Source organism: Anopheles nili, chromosome 3 (genome assembly GCF_943737925.1).
Source record: "Anopheles nili chromosome 3, idAnoNiliSN_F5_01, whole genome shotgun sequence".
Lineage (NCBI taxonomy): Eukaryota > Metazoa > Arthropoda > Insecta > Diptera > Culicidae > Anopheles > Anopheles nili.
The window spans coordinates 50,722,745-50,740,174 of NC_071292.1; the positions used below are offsets into that span (position 1 = coordinate 50,722,745).

General features: G+C 44.8%; 7 protein-coding genes across 7 annotated transcripts; 2 read left to right on the forward strand and 5 right to left on the reverse strand.

The window, feature by feature from the left end:
• Positions 1 to 1,076: 1,076 nt before the first annotated feature.
• On the reverse strand, positions 1,077 to 1,760 carry LOC128724558 (TM2 domain-containing protein CG10795). Its single transcript, XM_053818282.1, has 2 exons — positions 1,471 to 1,760; positions 1,077 to 1,392 (listed from the first exon to the last, which is right to left on the reverse strand). The coding sequence occupies exons 1-2, from the start codon at positions 1,758 to 1,760 to the stop codon at positions 1,116 to 1,118; spliced, it is 567 nt and encodes a 188-aa protein (XP_053674257.1). The 3' UTR covers positions 1,077 to 1,115.
• A 459-nt stretch (positions 1,761 to 2,219) lies between these two features.
• On the reverse strand, positions 2,220 to 3,650 carry LOC128724559 (facilitated trehalose transporter Tret1-like). Its single transcript, XM_053818283.1, has 3 exons — positions 3,572 to 3,650; positions 2,298 to 3,498; positions 2,220 to 2,226 (listed from the first exon to the last, which is right to left on the reverse strand). The coding sequence occupies exons 1-3, from the start codon at positions 3,648 to 3,650 to the stop codon at positions 2,220 to 2,222; spliced, it is 1,287 nt and encodes a 428-aa protein (XP_053674258.1).
• A 1,425-nt stretch (positions 3,651 to 5,075) lies between these two features.
• LOC128725932 (facilitated trehalose transporter Tret1-like) lies at positions 5,076 to 6,823 on the forward strand. Its single transcript, XM_053819705.1, has 2 exons — positions 5,076 to 5,142; positions 5,395 to 6,823. Exons 1-2 carry the CDS (start codon positions 5,076 to 5,078, stop codon positions 6,747 to 6,749), a joined length of 1,422 nt encoding a protein of 473 aa, XP_053675680.1. The 3' UTR covers positions 6,750 to 6,823.
• LOC128725929 (RINT1-like protein) lies at positions 6,724 to 16,379 on the reverse strand. The gene is made up of 6 exons (XM_053819703.1): positions 16,366 to 16,379; positions 9,756 to 9,882; positions 8,865 to 9,683; positions 8,572 to 8,797; positions 7,162 to 7,948; positions 6,724 to 7,079 (listed from the first exon to the last, which is right to left on the reverse strand). The coding sequence occupies exons 1-6, from the start codon at positions 16,377 to 16,379 to the stop codon at positions 6,887 to 6,889; spliced, it is 2,166 nt and encodes a 721-aa protein (XP_053675678.1). The 3' UTR covers positions 6,724 to 6,886.
• Positions 10,696 to 11,603, reverse strand: LOC128725934 (chromatin accessibility complex protein 1). Its single transcript, XM_053819708.1, has 2 exons — positions 11,487 to 11,603; positions 10,696 to 11,413 (listed from the first exon to the last, which is right to left on the reverse strand). Exons 1-2 carry the CDS (start codon positions 11,601 to 11,603, stop codon positions 10,988 to 10,990), a joined length of 543 nt encoding a protein of 180 aa, XP_053675683.1. The 3' UTR covers positions 10,696 to 10,987.
• Positions 11,892 to 14,051, reverse strand: LOC128725931 (probable cytochrome P450 308a1). The gene is made up of 5 exons (XM_053819704.1): positions 13,254 to 14,051; positions 12,997 to 13,184; positions 12,710 to 12,935; positions 12,243 to 12,639; positions 11,892 to 12,175 (listed from the first exon to the last, which is right to left on the reverse strand). The coding sequence occupies exons 1-5, from the start codon at positions 13,773 to 13,775 to the stop codon at positions 12,009 to 12,011; spliced, it is 1,500 nt and encodes a 499-aa protein (XP_053675679.1). The 5' UTR covers positions 13,776 to 14,051; the 3' UTR covers positions 11,892 to 12,008.
• LOC128725933 (5,10-methylenetetrahydrofolate reductase) lies at positions 14,230 to 15,952 on the forward strand. The gene is made up of 2 exons (XM_053819706.1): positions 14,230 to 14,323; positions 14,403 to 15,952. The coding sequence occupies exon 2, from the start codon at positions 14,590 to 14,592 to the stop codon at positions 15,523 to 15,525; it is 936 nt and encodes a 311-aa protein (XP_053675681.1). The 5' UTR covers positions 14,230 to 14,323; positions 14,403 to 14,589; the 3' UTR covers positions 15,526 to 15,952.
• Positions 16,380 to 17,430: the final 1,051 nt, after the last annotated feature.

Consider the following 17,430-nt stretch of genomic DNA (forward strand, 5'->3'; position numbering starts at 1 on the left):
CCATCCGAAAGCTCCACCGGCACACAACACACCGCACGGAACACGTGGCCAGGTGGGCCAAGGGTGAACCACCCCACCAGCAAGACAGGTATGGATCAAACGGGCCAGCGAAAAGCCGTCGTAAATTTGACCCTGCACCGGTCCTAAGTAAAGGGCGCCAGCAGGCAAAAAGAAGCACATCGTAAATTTGCCTTCGCGAACAAATTCGACCGCAACGGCATCGATACACGCAGTCGTCAATTTGCAGATGGGCAAGGTGTACGCTAAAGGTGAAATAGAAAATGAAGGCAAGAAAAAACCCCGGCATATTGAACTGTTCATTTTGTTTTCGTTGTAGAGAGCAAGGCTAAAAAAAATCTGCACATAAAAATCGAAAACAGCACTACAGCTCGCTACTAACGAGACATGAGTTATAACGGCTAGAAAACGAGAAAAAACGAATGTATATAACTGCAAACCCAATCCGGGGTGTATCGATCAAATTTTTATGCTGTAGTTCTTGTTTTTGCAACTTGCAAACTTCGAATTTCTGCTAAAATCATGCTAAATTTCGAATCATGCTAAAAAAACTGAACTAAGTTTTATCCTAAGTCTAATTCCATTGGATGCATCGTTCGTTCCTCTTTTACTAGTTTATTTACAGAAAGGCCACACAATTTTATATAAGTAAAACCATATATCTAGGATTTATTACTTAACATAGTACATTGGTATTAACATATAACTCCAACAAGTAAAGCTGTAGTTTGAACGAGTAATTTTATCTGTATTCGACAAATTTTTAAAGCCCATCTAGAAAAACAATGCTTATGGGTAACTTGAACGTTTAGTAATCCATTTATTCATAAGTAAATTTTACTTTCTATACTTTCATTTTTCTTTATCGGAGTTTCAGTTCTACACTAGGGCAAAAATTAGTCTACACTATCGATCGTATCACATTTTGTACGTTTTCATCTGAACGCGACAATTAAGGACTCCTCAAAAGAAGCCTTCAGTAGGGCAAAGAGTTAGCTAACTCGATTCCTGTGACCCATTCCAATAAGGCAAGCGTCATTCGTAGCTTAGTTCGGCGTTCGTGGCCACTGGGATAGCCGGAATATGTTTGCCAGCAATCACCAGTTGTCCTGCGGTAGTCGGTACGTCCAGTTATCGCTTCTTACGACCGTAATGACTGGACCATAGTATGGAATGATGTACGCTGAGCCATCGGCGGGTCCGACAACCTGCGTTGCTATCAGAATGACATCTACCAGTTGGCCCAGAAACATGAAGCCTAGGGTGCAGAACTTCAGTAGCCCCAGTGCCGGATATCCAAGGTAGAACCGGTCTGCACCAAACATGCCGAGAAACACCGAAAGTAATAACGCGGTATCGAAGTGATAGCCATTGCTGAAAGTCAAAGACGTACAGATGAAACAGGAGTAATAACGTTTAGGTGACTAACAAATGTTTGTTATTTATACTCACGTCCATTTGCACGCCATTTCACGCGTGAAGCTGGTGTTCTTCGTCTCACTGCATATGATGCCGTCGGCAGCAATGCACCAAACACGTGCTTTATTTTCCTGGGTGCATCCACGAAGTTGTTGTGTTTTGGGATCGATTTGCCGTAGTGCCGGGTCTGGACACATGAACTGCCCCATTCGTAAGGTGTTACAGTCAACTTCCTTTTCCGACGACGTCGGTATTAGAAACAACAGAATTAGCACGACTATTGTTGGCGTCAGAAGATGCGGTGTTCGGACTACGTTATACATAGTAAGGACTTAGTTTTGTTGGATACACTGTTCCAAAAACGTTCAATTTATTCCTTTTTCGCGACCAGATACATGAACTAAAAGCAAAACAGCTGAGCTTTTGTTATTGTTTACAAATGGGCATTTGTTGACATTTGAAGGTTTATCGCTTGGCATTTGAATTTTAGTCACGTGTTCGTACAAAAGGTAGCGTGGATGACAACGTGGATTACATTTAAAAACCATTTTACAGGCAGTTTAAACCAACTACATTTATTCATAAGCCTTATTTCTAGCGAGTAACAAGTTATTTTATTCAACTCAATAACTAAAATACGTAATAGCTCTATCTTAAACAAAATAGTGTATCAGCAAAGCAACGGTCTCGATTTGGATCCATTTAATTTATCATCTCTCGAAGGGATGTTCGCCCTTCCACGGCGCATCATTATCTCTTGAATTCGCTCGAACGATTGTCCCTTAGTTTCTGGGATCACGAAATAAATCAAAACTCCCGTCAAAGCGGTACATCCTGTGAAGATCCAGAACGAAACGTACGTTCCCGCCCCGTCCGAAATGATTTGAAACAGTTTCACTACCGAAAACACTACCGCGGACGTTATTACCGCAAAGACGGCATTTGCCGCTGCCTTGATGTGTTTAGGGAACACCTCTCCGAGTATAGCAAAAGGAACGGTCGCTAATCCAATGGCGAATGAAATAATGAACATAAGCACACCCGCAAACGGCACCCAACCGTGGGCAGCACCTGGTTCGGGTGATAGAATATCGGTGGTAGTTTCATCCAGTGTAAAGTACACGGCACAGGTGGACAATCCGAGCAGGGAACCGGCAGTTGATGCGAGCAACAGCGGTCGTCTTCCGGCGCGATCCACAAGGAAAGTAGGCAGCAGCACAGATCCTAGCTGCACTAGTGCAAGGACAATTGACAGCTGAGCAGCGGTAAGTGGAAGCGCCAAACGCGAGAAGATCGTCTGTGAGTATCCAAGGATCGCGTTGATTCCCGTCAGTTGCATACCGAGCGAAAGAATCAGGATAATCACTAGGCTTTTCTTATTCGCAGGTGCAAGCAGCAGCTGTTTGAGAGGGTTTCCTTTTTGCTTGCTGTCCAGTACGAGCTTCTGCATTCGAGCCAGCTCTTCTTCGATAGCTGCGCCACGTCTCAGCCATCGGAGACTTTCAGCAGCACCAGATTGGTTATTTCGTGCCAACAGAAAATATGGCGTTTCCGGCATCCAAAAAAACAGCACGATAAAGCCCACGGGAAGAGCCAAGGAAATCCAGGCTAGCGCACGAAAGCCCACATACGGACCGACGGAGTACTCGAACAAAAACGCCAGTTTGGCCATCACCGTCACAAGCACGCCGATCGAACCTCGCACTCTGTCTGATGAAATTTCACCCAGATATATCGGTGTAACCGAATAAGCAAGCCCGTAACCGACACCATGCAGTAACCGGGCCGCGTACATCATTCCGATTGATTGAGCAAAAGCGATCATTAACCACCCTGCGATGAGGGGAACCGCACTGAATAGCAACACAAGCCGTCTTCCGTACCGATCGACGAACAAACCGCAAATGATCGGTCCGAAAAGGGATCCAATCGATAGCAACGACACGATCCAGGACCCTTCGTCGGCGGTGATGGGAATCGGTGAATCCTTTCCACGGAGCACCGGTATGGCCGGTGAAGACCATCCAGCACAAGCGACCGAAGCCACCAGAGACGACGTTGCTGTCGGTTGAAAATGAGACAACAAAACGATGAGCCTAAAAGTACGATGATTATTAAGAACCCACCCGCTTACCAGCCAACGCGGCGAGATATTCGTTGCGAAACCGTCCACGTCCATGGCCCTTCGGTTCGGGTGCATTCTCAGCTAGCATCCTATCACGCAAGTACACCTTTGGCCACGTTTGGCAACAAAATGAGGTACGATCCTTATCCCAAAACCAGCGCCGAGCGCGGCATCGGTATAATCAGAGGGTCATTACTCGACAGCGCGTTTTATGATGCACCAGAATCGTGGGAAGTGTTGCCGGCAGAAGACCGGCACATGCCGCGTGTTCAAAGAGTCTTTTATGTGGTCCACATCATAAAAGCACCATTTTCAGGGCAGTTACTTAGTGCCACGATTAAAGCCATCCATGATAAGTGCAGCCCGGAGCGGGTTCTACCTACGACGATTGAATTGCGATCCTCTTTTTTGGGGGTTTCAAAACATTTGAAACCTTGACACCGGTAGCTAATTGTTGGCCATAATTGGCCAGACTGTTGAAATTTAGCTATGTGCAGCTGAAATTAAACTAACTACATTAGAGCGGCGGTCAACGATTTTAAAAATGCTTATCTCCGCATGCATTTGAACTACGGGTCGCTGTTCGTTTAAAGCGCACCCTCCCAGAGGCAGCTCTTTATGGATGCGGTGGCACATTGATGCAATTTTATGTCCGGAGCCATTAATCGAATGAACTTTGTCTTCTTTCGGGGTAGTCTAGCATTACGAGAACTGTCTGCACGTTATCTGGTCTCCTGCCAATTGTGATATCACGTTTTATATCGTGTCGGGTATCGTTGGTACGAAGTTTTCCAGTTATTGCAGCAATAAAGCAGGTATTTAATAATTGCCTCATTGCTCTCGTATGCTTTCGACTGATGGAGTGGTTTGTTAAACTTACATAAGTCATAAAGTCAAAATTTTGAGATCCTAAATTAACACAAAATTCAAACAACAAGGACAAAACCGAGTGCGACCTCCCAATTTACAACGACCTCGATATAAAACAGATCACGCCCACATCCAACGAAGGCGCGGTTGGTCCTTCATCCCTGAGATAGGGATGCGTCGTCCAGCGCGCGTTACACTGTCCGACGTCACCATGATAACTCAGACGCGTGGCCCTCCCCGAAAACAATCAATTATAACCGACGGGTTCCGGCGGGTACAAGAAAATCGGCCGGGGGCGGAGAAGACGCTTATCAGATTTTCATCCGGTGTCTCGAAGTGCCTCTTATCCGGATGATATGAGAAAAAACTCAGTGTCGGATGGTTCGCGACCACCAGCGGCTTCTGGGGTGGGTGGGAGAGAACAGCAGCCCACCGTTTGCTGACGGACGCTAATCGATGATTTTTGTATAGACGTAATCGAATGAAAAATTAGCCATTGCTATTGACCGGTACCGACGGTGGCAATCAATTCTGAGATGGTCAGTTTGCGGCGTTCCTTGCTACCGAACAGATCGTGTGCAATTTTAGAGCAGCTTTTTGTGAAATTATTAAGCTGAAATTAAGTTGACCACCCAAGCACAAGATGGGCGTGTGGAGCAATGTGAAAGATTTTCGAAAATATTCTCATCAATACCTGGCCGCCTTCACCGGTACGATGTAAACCTGCTGCAAATGGGGCAAAGAGTGCATAATGAGCGACCACCAGCAAAACACCTGAAGAGTTATCATGAACATTATCTTATCACGCTCATCCTATTGCCTTGTTCGGATTATTCAACATACATATCGACCGCTGTCTTTCGTGAGACAAGATAAAAGCAGGCGACGACGAAGCGATGGCTTTTGTTTTTTAAATTGTGACGGTTTGTTTTTCGATCCTCTTTTTTCACATATCTCGAAAGGCACTCTGCTCATGCTCTCGGTGGCCGCATCGTACGGCTGGACATCACCAACACTTCCTCGGCTGCTGAAGGACGACTCGCCGCTTCCAATAACACCCGACGAAAGCTCCTGGATCGTGTCGATCCTTGTGCTAACCTCGATCGGTGGTCCGATCGTGTCCGCGTGGTTGATCGATTTCGTGGGCCGCAAATTTACGCTCCTTTTCGCCGTCATCCCCAGCATCGTCGGGTGGGTCCTGATAGGAGTCGGCGAGTCCGTCACCGTCGTTTTCATATCACGCGCACTCAGTGGGATCTCGTACGGTATGGCGTACTCCTCGATGCCACTGTACCTGGGTGAGATCGCGTCCGATCGCATTCGAGGATCCATCGGGACACTGCTTACGGTGATGGCCAAAACGGGCATCCTGCTCGAGTACACCATCGGACCGTATGTTGCTTATCGGACGCTTGCTTGGATATCGATCGCCTTCCCAACGACGTTCTTCGTGTTGTTTCTCTGGCTGCCGGAGTCTCCGTATTATCTGCTCGCGAAAAACCGTCCCGAACAGGCGGAGAAGAACCTCCGGTGGCTCCGACGGACAAGTGACGTCCAAGAGGAACTACAAATGATGCAAGCTGCAGTCGAACGATCCCAGCAAAACCGTGGCACCTTCCGGGACCTTCTGAACCGTGGCAATCGGCGTAGTTTAATCATCATCCTGGGGCTGGGCGCTCTTCAGCAGCTTTGTGGCAGCCAGGCGGTGATCGCCTACTCGCAGCAAATTTTCGACCAAGTCGACACGGGCCTGCAAGCACACGAATCGTCCATCATTATGGCCGTCATTCAACTGGTCACGGCAGCCCTTTCATCCTCGATAGTAGACCGTGTCGGGCGTCGTCCTTTGCTGCTAATTTCCACCATTGGTTGCGCCATCGGCACCTTCATCGTGGGTTTATACTTCTTCCTCGACCAGCAGGAAGTTGATGTCAGCGGAATCGGTTGGATCCCGCTTGCCGTTATCATGATCTACATCGTGTTCTACACCGTCGGGCTTGCGACGGTCCCATTTGCCATCCTGGGTGAGGTTTTCCCAACCAACGTGAAAGCTGTCGCCGCTGCCATCTACACGATGTTCGCCGGGTCCGTTGGGTTTGGTGTGTCGAAGCTGTACCAGCTCATCTCCGACGAAGCGGGCACGTACCTTTCCTTCTGGATCTTTGCCGCCTGCTCTGCGGCGTTTGTGGTGTTTGTGTTTGTGCTTGTACCGGAAACGAAGGGCAAACCGCTCGATCAGATATTGATCGAAATGCACACCTCCACCAACCGGAGTCTCAACTGTTGCCGAACGCATGCGAAGCAACGTGACCAGTGACGATACGATGTTTAGGTTAAGGGAAAGTAAAGAGACGCTAGCGCAAAATGGAATGATTTTATGTGAATTTTCTATTATCAATCATACACCATTTTAACGGGGACCACCACCATGAGTTGTTCTTCACGCGCTCACGGTTAGGAAATGCTTGGCATATCGTTTCGCCGATCGAGCAAACCGAGGACGAACTTTTTGTTACAGATCGCCACACCGACTTCTTCTAGCACGCGTGTCACACCATCGTCGTCGAGCGTTTCCGACAGCAGCGTATCCCGCAGCAGTACAGCGGAACCAAGCGGCAAGGTAAGCAACGTGCAGGCATCATTAATCCTACAAAATGAAGCATAAAAACCGGGACGTTTAAATGTCAACGGATCGAAGGATCGTGGCGAAGGATCAACCATGAACTTACCGTTTAAACAACAAATTCGTTTTCTTTGCGTATTGGCTAAACAAACTGAACAGATTGCGCGTCATGTCGTAGTGGAACTGCTGCCCACCACCGGTGGAAAACTTCGTGTTCATCACCATGCTCGAGATCATCCATTGGTCCAGTTCGGCTGCGATCATACGCACCACGGTGAGGAAAACGTTCAGCGAAAGCTCACGCTCCATGTTGTGCAGATGGTTCACGGTTGTCTGGAACATTTCGCTTGCCGATGCGGACACCATGATGGTTTCCTTTGCCTCGTGTAGATTCAGCGATGGCCACAGATCGTACCGGTACGCTCGCGAGCGGGAAGTGATTTCATGCACGATCCAGGTCACCATCTCCTCGATGAGCTTTTGGTGGCAATAGTTGAGCTCCTCGATCGTTTGATCGAACACGGAGCTTATTTCTTCTGCGTCGGTACCGTACAGGGCGGCGTGCAGATGGAGATAGTGCACGTTTTCGCCCCATTCGCGTAAAACCGAGGTTAAATAGTTGAGCGCGTTTAGGATCTTGGTTGGGTTAACGCCGTCGTTGTACAGCTGCAACAGACGACACCGGAAGTTGTCGATTAGCTCGAGTTGCAGCTCGAGGAACTGTAGCTGCTGTCGGGGTTGGGGTAGGCAACAGTAGCGCTCCTTTATCGCGTCCAGCAGGCGTATGAATTGATCGGCACATTTCGGTATCTTCAACTCGTCGAGTTTGGCGGGATCTAGGAGTTCAAACGGGTCGGCAGTGCTTAGCATCGCATCCATTTTGTCGGTAGTAACTAGAAACAGTGAGCAAACGGACGACAGTTACAGCGCAGTGTAGGTGGATACAATACAGTACATTATCTATTACAATACAGCACATTATATATTACGTTGATAAAGCATAAGCAATTCAAAGTCATGATCAATTTAGATAGATACTGCTGACTATTCAAACAAACGCCAAGAGACGCATGGATACGCACAGAACGTGGTCGTTAAAAGCGAATTATTGATAGCGTGCAAAGTTACATAGGTAAAATTATGAAGATCCACAAAATTGCCCGCGCACCGATCGGGCAAAACCGAAAAAATTTGTCGCATAACAAGAGAGCATACCAGCTAAGAGGTGGATCTAAAATGCATTATAGTACGTCTAGTATTAACTAGGTGGCGTTGTTTACGCTAGAAAACGCTTAAAATATTCACTCATAGATGGAGCTATTTTGTCCAAGCTAAATTTTAAGCGTTTTATAGAGCGTATTATAGCATGCTTAGTTGGTACTAAATTACTATTATAGCATGCTAAATTTAATTTTAGCACTAAGTACTAAAACCGACAACAGCGTTCGCGCTATTTTGTCGAAGATTTTGAATTCAAATGCTCGAGATAACTAAGCAAAAAACCAAAAACACTCACATTTTTTTTCGATAGCCATCCACTTGAGGAAATAGACGGGCTGCACCAGCACCGAAACGACGCTAGGGTAGCTGTTTGGATACCCGAGCATAGTTTTAAGATCCTGTTCAAACGGCAAAACCTCATCGATGAGGTGCGCAAATAGCGCCTCATCCTGCACTATTTGTTCGATATCTGCCAACAGCTTCTCCACCGCCAATTGCACCAATCCGCGTACAAACTCTAACTGCAAACAAATGTGGTACATATGTAATCGTCTCCCGAGCCAGCCGTCCTCGTTGCTTATTCCTTACCCTCACGCTACTGTTAACTATGCCCGCCCGGAGTGCCGGCGACTGAAAATGTTGCCCCACAAAGATGTGGTTTTCTTTCGCCCACGTTAGCACCTGCGTTAGATACCATTCCGGGCGGTCCAAACGATTGGTTTGCTTGTTGCCCGTAAAGTGAAACTGAAAGCGTAACCGAAACGGCTTTACGAACAGTGCCACCGGAGCCGTGTAGTGTGGGCAGATAATGCTTGGTGATAGCTTCACGCTGAGCAGATCCTGATCACCGGGTAGCTTCACCAGGAACAGATACTCCGCCAGTACCACGAGCTTGTGGATGTGGTCTTTGGAGGGATTGAACTGCTCGAGCGTTTGGTTCAGGTTCGGCCACTTGATTGCCTTCAACAGGGTCTCAAATTCGGCCGAGTACTTCGCGGTCAACACATCGTGCCAGTGGAACGCGGTGTTACGTGCGTACATCTTTAGGTGCGGCGCTTCTATGTCCTTGATCCGATCAAGGATGCTGTTCGGGCCGGTGAGGGCAACGTACAGCGCTATCGGTTTACCGTCGTCCTTGCCATTAACGGACACGTCCAGCTCCTGGCTTACGTTTTCGATATCCTTTATAAGCGCCATATAATCCCGAACAGTTTGCAGTTCTCGAATCTTTTCCATTTTACCGCCCACTTCCTCCATTAGTTTTCGGTATTTTTCGATTCGGTCGCTTAATTTCTGCTCGAACACGCCTAGTCTTTCCTGCTTGGTGTCGAGCTCCTCTAGCGTGGTTTTGCTGTTTTCGATCATCGCTTTAACACTCGGGATGCATCCTGGTTCCGTAAGTGTTACCTATGCGTGTAAAACAACGTTCAGATTGAACTTGAACTGGTCAAAAAAATGGCCTCCCGATTCAACAGTTACCTTGTCCCGCAAATCCTCCAGCTCCGAGCGATAAAACTTTACCAAATCCGCACATTTGTGTATGTTTTTAAGGTCCGCTCCCAACTCCTGATTGAACCGGGCAATCAGCCGTTCGTCTACGGTAGTTCTGTCCGCCATATCAATTGCACCTTTTACTGTACTAAAAGAACGATCCGTACCCACCGGGTGAAACCGCTACCGCCGTATACGGATTTTAGCTGTGCACTAAGCAATAAGCTTTTTGTAAAGTTAATTTCAATTTTGCCACATCAAGAGCATGTGAATATAGGCTTATTTCATGGTCAGATAGTGCTGACATGACATTTACAAGCGTTGCATATCAGAGGGAGCACACTTGCTGGCACATTCTGATACTCGAAAACATTTGAAAATTTGGCCTATTTCGTGAGTGCACTAAAGAAAACCTTCAATAATCGACGATACTATCCCTCACAGACTGCGATAATAATCATGGAAACCAATTTTATTGGATTGGTTGCCTACGAGTTCGAGATCATGAGTTTTGTACACATCTGCACGCAAAACGTCATAACAAAAGATGACTATGTCACTTGGTTTTTTGACCGAATTCGTTGATGAAATTTAAATCAGGAAGTAACTAAGGTAACTAATATTCCGTATCACAAGATATTAAAACAAAGACCAGGCAAAATACTGCCTCCAATAATTTATTGAATTTTATTAATACAGCTTCACATAGCAAAACAAGTTCGGATCACAAAAGCGGGTTGAATGAACGACAAAAAACGCAAACATTTATGAAATTAATAGTCACAATATTATTGGATTCGATTAAAAATGTTATCAATCTTGAGTTTTTTTTTCACATGGATATTTCGACCGTTTTGAACATGAAAAACTTAGTTTCAATTATTAATACATTGTCCTCACGATACTGTCGTCATGCATGCTCGGCGAAGAAAGTATTTTCAAATTAAAAGCTGCATGAAATTTATAGCTGATTTACGACACAAATAATCGAACCAACATAAGTCTGTTGAAAACCGCCCGTTCTTCTCCCAGCAATGGTCCTACAACAATTGGGCATGATCCATAAAAAGGTACGTAGTGGGTTTACTTTTGTTACCTATCATTAAAACTTATGTGGAAACAGCGATTAGAACAAATCAACCGGATGGCTGACCTTGGTATCAAACCACTAAATGACTTTTTACAAAGCGCCACAATTCCACCGTTTTGAGAATATTCTTTTAGGGCGAATCTCCTGTTTTGTGTTTGATCGGCGATTTCTTATTGCTAACGTTTTTAGAGTTTTCTTTCTCGTCCGAGCTAGAATCAATCGAAATTACACTATTACTTTCATCGCTAGACGAAGCTGAATCTTCACTATCCTCTGGTTTAGCTTTTTCCGTTTCATCTTCTACTATCTCGACCACATCGTCATCGTCCTGCTCTTCTTTCTCGGATTCTTCTTCGTCAGTTTCGCTATCTTCATCCGATTCCGGCTTTTTGCTCATCATCATCTTATACTCTTTCACCGTCACCTTCTTGGGCAGGATCTGAAGCAGAAATTCCAACTTATCATCGTCCTCGACGTATTGAGCTAGGTCTCTGTATTCTAACGTTTTTCTTCCCTCCCTGTGGGCTCCTTTTGCCATGTGATCTATAAACATTTCCTGTGAAAACAAAGTGAAATTATTACCACCGATTTTTGAGTAATTTGCGCTGGGTAAAGCTGGGACTACGTACGGCCGCTCGACACATTAAAAACAGCGCCTCATGATTGATGTTTCCCATATCGGGAGAAGTTTTCATGACGGTGCGGATTCTCGACATCGGCAATTGCGTTAACCGATCGTTATCCATAGCTTCACTAAAAATTAATGCGTCTAATTGCTACTATTAAATCTGTAATAGAAGAACGAGCGCGTTTTCTTTAAAACGACGCCAAATTTATTTGGTAACTGACGTATAGCCGAATGTAAACAACATCTGACGGATCTGAATTGTCATTCGTTACAACGCCAAACAAAACACATTACAATGTAATTTGGTCTACACCAGATCGGAAACCTTGTCATCAGTGATCTTGGGGAAAGTGAGGAGCGAAAAAAGGATATTGACTGCAGATTTCGAATTGGAATGAAACGATCGATTTATTTCAATTGTTTCTTCAACAGTTTGAAGAAATCCTACTATCATTGTGTGCTATATAATTCAAGAATAGTTTTCGTCATTGGTAACACAGGTATGTGATGCATGGTACGCGATCTACTTGCGATCTTCAAAGTTAACCCATATACCCGATTTCGGAGCCATTAAAAAGCTGCTTCTGGCAAATTCCAAGGGAAGCTCCTGTTTAGGGGACAGCTTCACCCGGTACTTATTCAATAATGTTGCAACGCCTGTTTTGGTCTGGTGCAGCGCAAATTTCATTCCTTAAAAAAATACAAACATTGATTATGAAATCTTATCCGCTCTTTCGTACACAGTATTTGTACATACCTAGGCACAATCGAGGACCTTCTCCGAATCCCAAAAATGCATGTCGTGGTCGAGTTTTACGATTTTCCTCCAAAAAACGTTCCGGATTGAACACATACGGCTGTGGATAGAACTCCGCATCATAATGGATGGCTGATACCGGTATAACGACCGACATGCCACGGCGAAGGATTACTCGTTTTGTATCATTAGGAAACTGTGGCGGAAGCTCGTAATCCTTTGTGCATACACGTGGGAGTGTAAATACTGGACTGTGCATACGAAGCGTTTCCATCATGGCTGCTTCCATGTAGACTAGCTTATGTAAGCTGGCTTCCGTTAGCTTTCCTTCACACTCCTCCAAAACAGTTTGCAGCTCTTCAGCTACTCGATCTTGAACTGACGGATTGGCTGCAAGCTTAAAGAGCACAAAATACAGGAAGAATTAAATATATGTCTTATTGTTCCAAGAATAATCATATACCAACCTCGTACAGCAAATAAGACATCAAGGTACTGGAGGTTTCGAAGCCTTCCGACAGAAACGTTACGGAATGGCCAACGATACTGTTCGCATTAACTTCGACGGTTCCATTTTCGGACAGATTGTCATACATTGCCTGGAAAAAATCCTGTCGTTTCGTGTGCTTTCGCTGACGTATAGTCTCGTTAACCATATTTCTGAACCACTGATCGACGTAACTGGGAACGAATCTGTAAAATAAAATACATATGAATAGTCCAGATCGTTTCTTATCGCGTATCTGAGACTTACGGTACACGTAGAAGCTTGGCCAGGTTTGGTGCAAACAAAGCCAACTGCGATCGTATAGCCGTCATCCATGTTGGTGCGAACAACGCTTGACCCATGCGTGGAAACTCTGCGTTAGGATTCGTAAAGGATTCTGCGTCGATGCCGAACGCGACACTAGCTACTACATTAACTATGTAGTACGTGCAGATCTAGTTAAAAGAAAAACAATTATCAGAGAATGATTCAAACAACGGCTTTTATTGAGGCATCATACTCACGGTTTTGGCCTCGAAATGGGCATCAATCTTACGCGTACGATCAATGTACTGAATAAAATCCTCGGCTATCTGTTGCACCAACGGAAAAGTGCTGCGAATGCGGTTCATCGTAAAGACGGCAGTCATTTCTGCACGTCTCTGCTTCCACCGGTCTCCGACCTGCGTGAACGGATTGAACGCGAGCAACGGATCGACCTTCTCATCGACGTGGAAATCGTTTGCGTTGAACGAGGAAAAGCTGCTCGTGATCACTTCTCGCACCAGCTCCAGATCGCGCACAACCACTCCTGGTTGGTTGGAAAATTTGTAAAACCCAACCCAGCTAGCTTGCGGAAAAGACCGGTACATTTCTTCGAAGATTTCTCCAAAATGCTTTTGGCCAGTCAGCTGCTCCAGCAGATTGCCGAAGATCGGCAACGGTTTCGGCCCGGCCACATTTCCTGCTCGCGTCCAGTAGCTGCAGCTCCATTTGAAGTACAGACAAGCTGCTAGCACGATAAGTGCTACGTACACCTCGAGCATACTGCTCGTTGCGACCTGATAATGTTCAACTGCTCTTACGGACCGGTCCACAGCAAAAGAACTCAACGTAACAACTAACCCGATTGACCAGCCCAATTGGCTAGAATTTAGTCCTCCCTCCCAAAAACGTCTTGGTTTCTGTTAATTGAACGAAATTGATTATGATAAAATACACACCAGCACCGGCAAAGAAGGTAATAACGGCAAAGAATCGCGTGCACTGCTTATCAAACCCGCGCTTGCCGTGATGCGCACCCTTATATTTGTCGCACCCCTCTGTATGTCACCCTTCGCTACGGGGCGCTTTTACTCTACGGCCTGCTGCGACGGCGCTACAACTGTCATGAGTACGATCGTTGGTGTTTCTGAATTGTAAACGGTTTTACGAAAATGCCTTACGATTATGTAAAACAGCTGTCATTTACGGCGTGTGAAAAAACAATGACTTCGGTTGGCGGTTTTCTCACGATCGGCGCGAATCTGCAAAGCATGATGTCACCACGAAACCGCCATTAGGAACGTGCTAAATTGACGAATTATTGTATATGGTAGGTTTAGTGCATATGCATTACAGCTACTTGATCGAAACTGTATGCGATGATAATATTGAGTTCATTTGTTTTGCAGCTTGTGGGTTTATCTTATCGCGCTGCCTCCTAGTAGACGGGCAACCGCAAATAGTTAGTGGGATTCGTTATCAGAGACACTCTGGGGTGCTTCTTCCAGAAATATCAATTGCTTGTCTACCGAAAAGTTAACAGCAAATTGCGCACTCGGCACCGGCAGCGCAACGAGTGCTAGTCTAGTGATCGTGATGGCGGGAAGCAACGAAACGATCGTGATCGACAAGAGAGATCTTCACGTGAAATTAACAGAAATCTTCCGTAGCCCCGTAGAAGGCGCTGGTGGCACTCTACCGATCGCGTACTCAATCGAAGTCGCTGCCAAGGATGACTTCGACATTGAAGCGTTAGAGCGACTTTCGCCTCAGCCCATCTCTTGCGCACTTCCCTGGATCTCGGACGAAAACTTGCGTTACGATGCGGATTTCCAGTGCGCACCGTCCTTCCAATTGACGGAACGACTTCAGAAGGCTCACTACACCGTTGTGAACCATGTTTCCTGCTACAATTTAACGGAGGAACAGGCCGACAGACTGCTGGCTGCCGGTATCCAGAATGTGTTCATCGTACGCGGAGATACTGTAAACCCAGCGCAGGCTTTCCTCCATTCAGCCGGCTTAGTAAAATATCTCAGACAGCACGAAACCCACAAGCTTACTATCGGGGTTGGAGGATATCCTTACGGTCATCATCAATCCCCATCAGAAACGGATGAGTTGCGTTATCTGCGAGAAAAAATAGACTGTGGGGTGGATTTTCTTCTTACGCAAACGCTCTACGACGCTGAGTCGTTCTTTCGCTATCGCGATCGGTGTCGACAAGCGGGCATTAGTATACTAACGATTCCGGGCATTTATCTGCCGCACTCTTATAAACACTTGCAAGCCATGCTGAACTTGACTCGCATCCAACTACCACCGAGCATTAGGAGCATGTTTGATGCACACGCAAACGATCCGCAAGATCAGTTTGAAGCGTTTGTGATTGACTATTTTGAAAGAGTCGTTCGGGGGATATTGGCACCAGGCGCAGAATCAAGCGAACCCGTTAGACTTGTACATTTTTTCTCTTTCAACAAGTTTGCCATGTTGCAAAAGCTACTCTTCAAGCTAATTGATTTCTTCTAGTGAGCCTTTTCGAGTCAATTAGCCTAAAAATTGAAAAATAAAAATATTAATTTGACCATAAATTATTACTGCCATACGTGGAACATTTTCTCAATGTGACATTAAATTAGCACCATTCGTAATTCGTTTGTTGAATAGTTTCTTTATTCATTTCATACATTTCACGTTTTGTCTCGTACAAATATTATGATGTTGGTGGTGATAGATGTTCCATAGTTTATCACTACAATTAGACATTCTTCACGCGCATGTTCAATTACATTGTGTTTTGTTCTTCTTCATGATATCAATGCCCTAGCCGTGATAGTAGCTTTTATTGTTAGAAATACGTTCAACCTCTTCTTTTCCACTCTTGCTAACGCTTCAATCAAGTACATCTGGCTGCTAATATATATATACTCACGGCGGCGGTGTAGATTTTTGTATACGAAACCCAACCGATAGTAATGTTTTTAGTTCTTTTTGAATCTTGAAACTGGGTCTTTCAATCAAAAGCGAAAATCAACAACTCTGGTAGTTATTCAGGAATCAGAGGCATAGTAAATATATCTTTAAACAAGCAATGGTTTCCCTGTTCTAGACCAGTTTTATGTTTCGAGTAGTTGTTTTGAACGACATGCTTTCTAGTAATTTGTCCGCTATTTCGTAAAAGCTGCTATTCATTTTTGTTTCAATAAAATTTTCAAAAACTTTTCAACGACTTTTGATTTCCCTAAAATATACGCTGCCTTTGAAGGTTCATGTTGCTAGTTGGATCTGTAGTTTCATATAAATATTTTAAACAAGTGCAAGTAATCGAACTTTTTCAAGTTTGAAAAACTCACATTTAACGAAGTTTACTTCGTTTTAGCCATAGTTTAGGCGGTTTTTTTTAATGAAAAATGTTGAAAAAGTTTCAAGAGCTCTGTGCTCGTTTTCGCACATATTACATCGTTATAAAATATACAGCTTTCCAGATAACTTCCTTGCACTATGAATATTAGATAAAACAGGATCGTATTGCGATAGCAGCGATGTCGGAGACGGTTCATTGAAATTGCCAATCGTTTCAGGAATTGCTATTGACTGATCATCCAAAAAAATGGCACCACAAAACTGAAAAAACAGTTTTGCATTCGTATCTAGGCCTTCCTGGCGGACACAACAATTTCAAGGCTTCGCAATATAGATCTCTCTCTCTCTCTCTGTAAAAGGATACGACCAGCCCACATATACGAAACCAAACATTCCGGTGAGCAAACTGATGAGCTCATAATGTCCTTAAAGAAACCAAAAAATGCCTATGTTTAAAAATTAGAACAACACACACGCGTGAATCCTCACAAAGAATCTGATTGCGGAGTTTAATTGCTAGATTGCGAGATTTGGTTTTCGCGAGATGGTGTAGCATGTAATAAATATGAACATAATGCATGAGTGACTGAACCAAATGATGTAAAGCTAAAGCAGGAGTATTCAAACACATCGTCGGGGTTTCAGCCGCGAAAACCCAAACGGAAGGGATTTCACACCGTTTCACAACAACGCTTTCTCCGATCGCAATACGGTACCCAAATTTTAAGTGTCTTGCACGGGAACAAGTAACAATAACCCCTCTTTTCCTAACTCTTTGACCTTGTTTTCAATCTCGTTCGAGCTTTCACGTTTTCCAACATTTCGCCAACATCAATTACCAAATTCCTAAAAGGAGTTCTCTTTTACATCGTCCTTGTATTCATACATTTAAATTCTAGTGAATTCACATGTTAAGTTACGCGTTCCCAAACGGACCTAAATAAAATGTGTTTCCGTACAGTGCATTGGCTGCTGTCCAATCACTTTTTTATATACTGGAAAGAATGTATTTTTGTTTGCCAGGATTCATAACTTCAATGTGGAAAATAAGTTGAATATTTTTAATTGTGA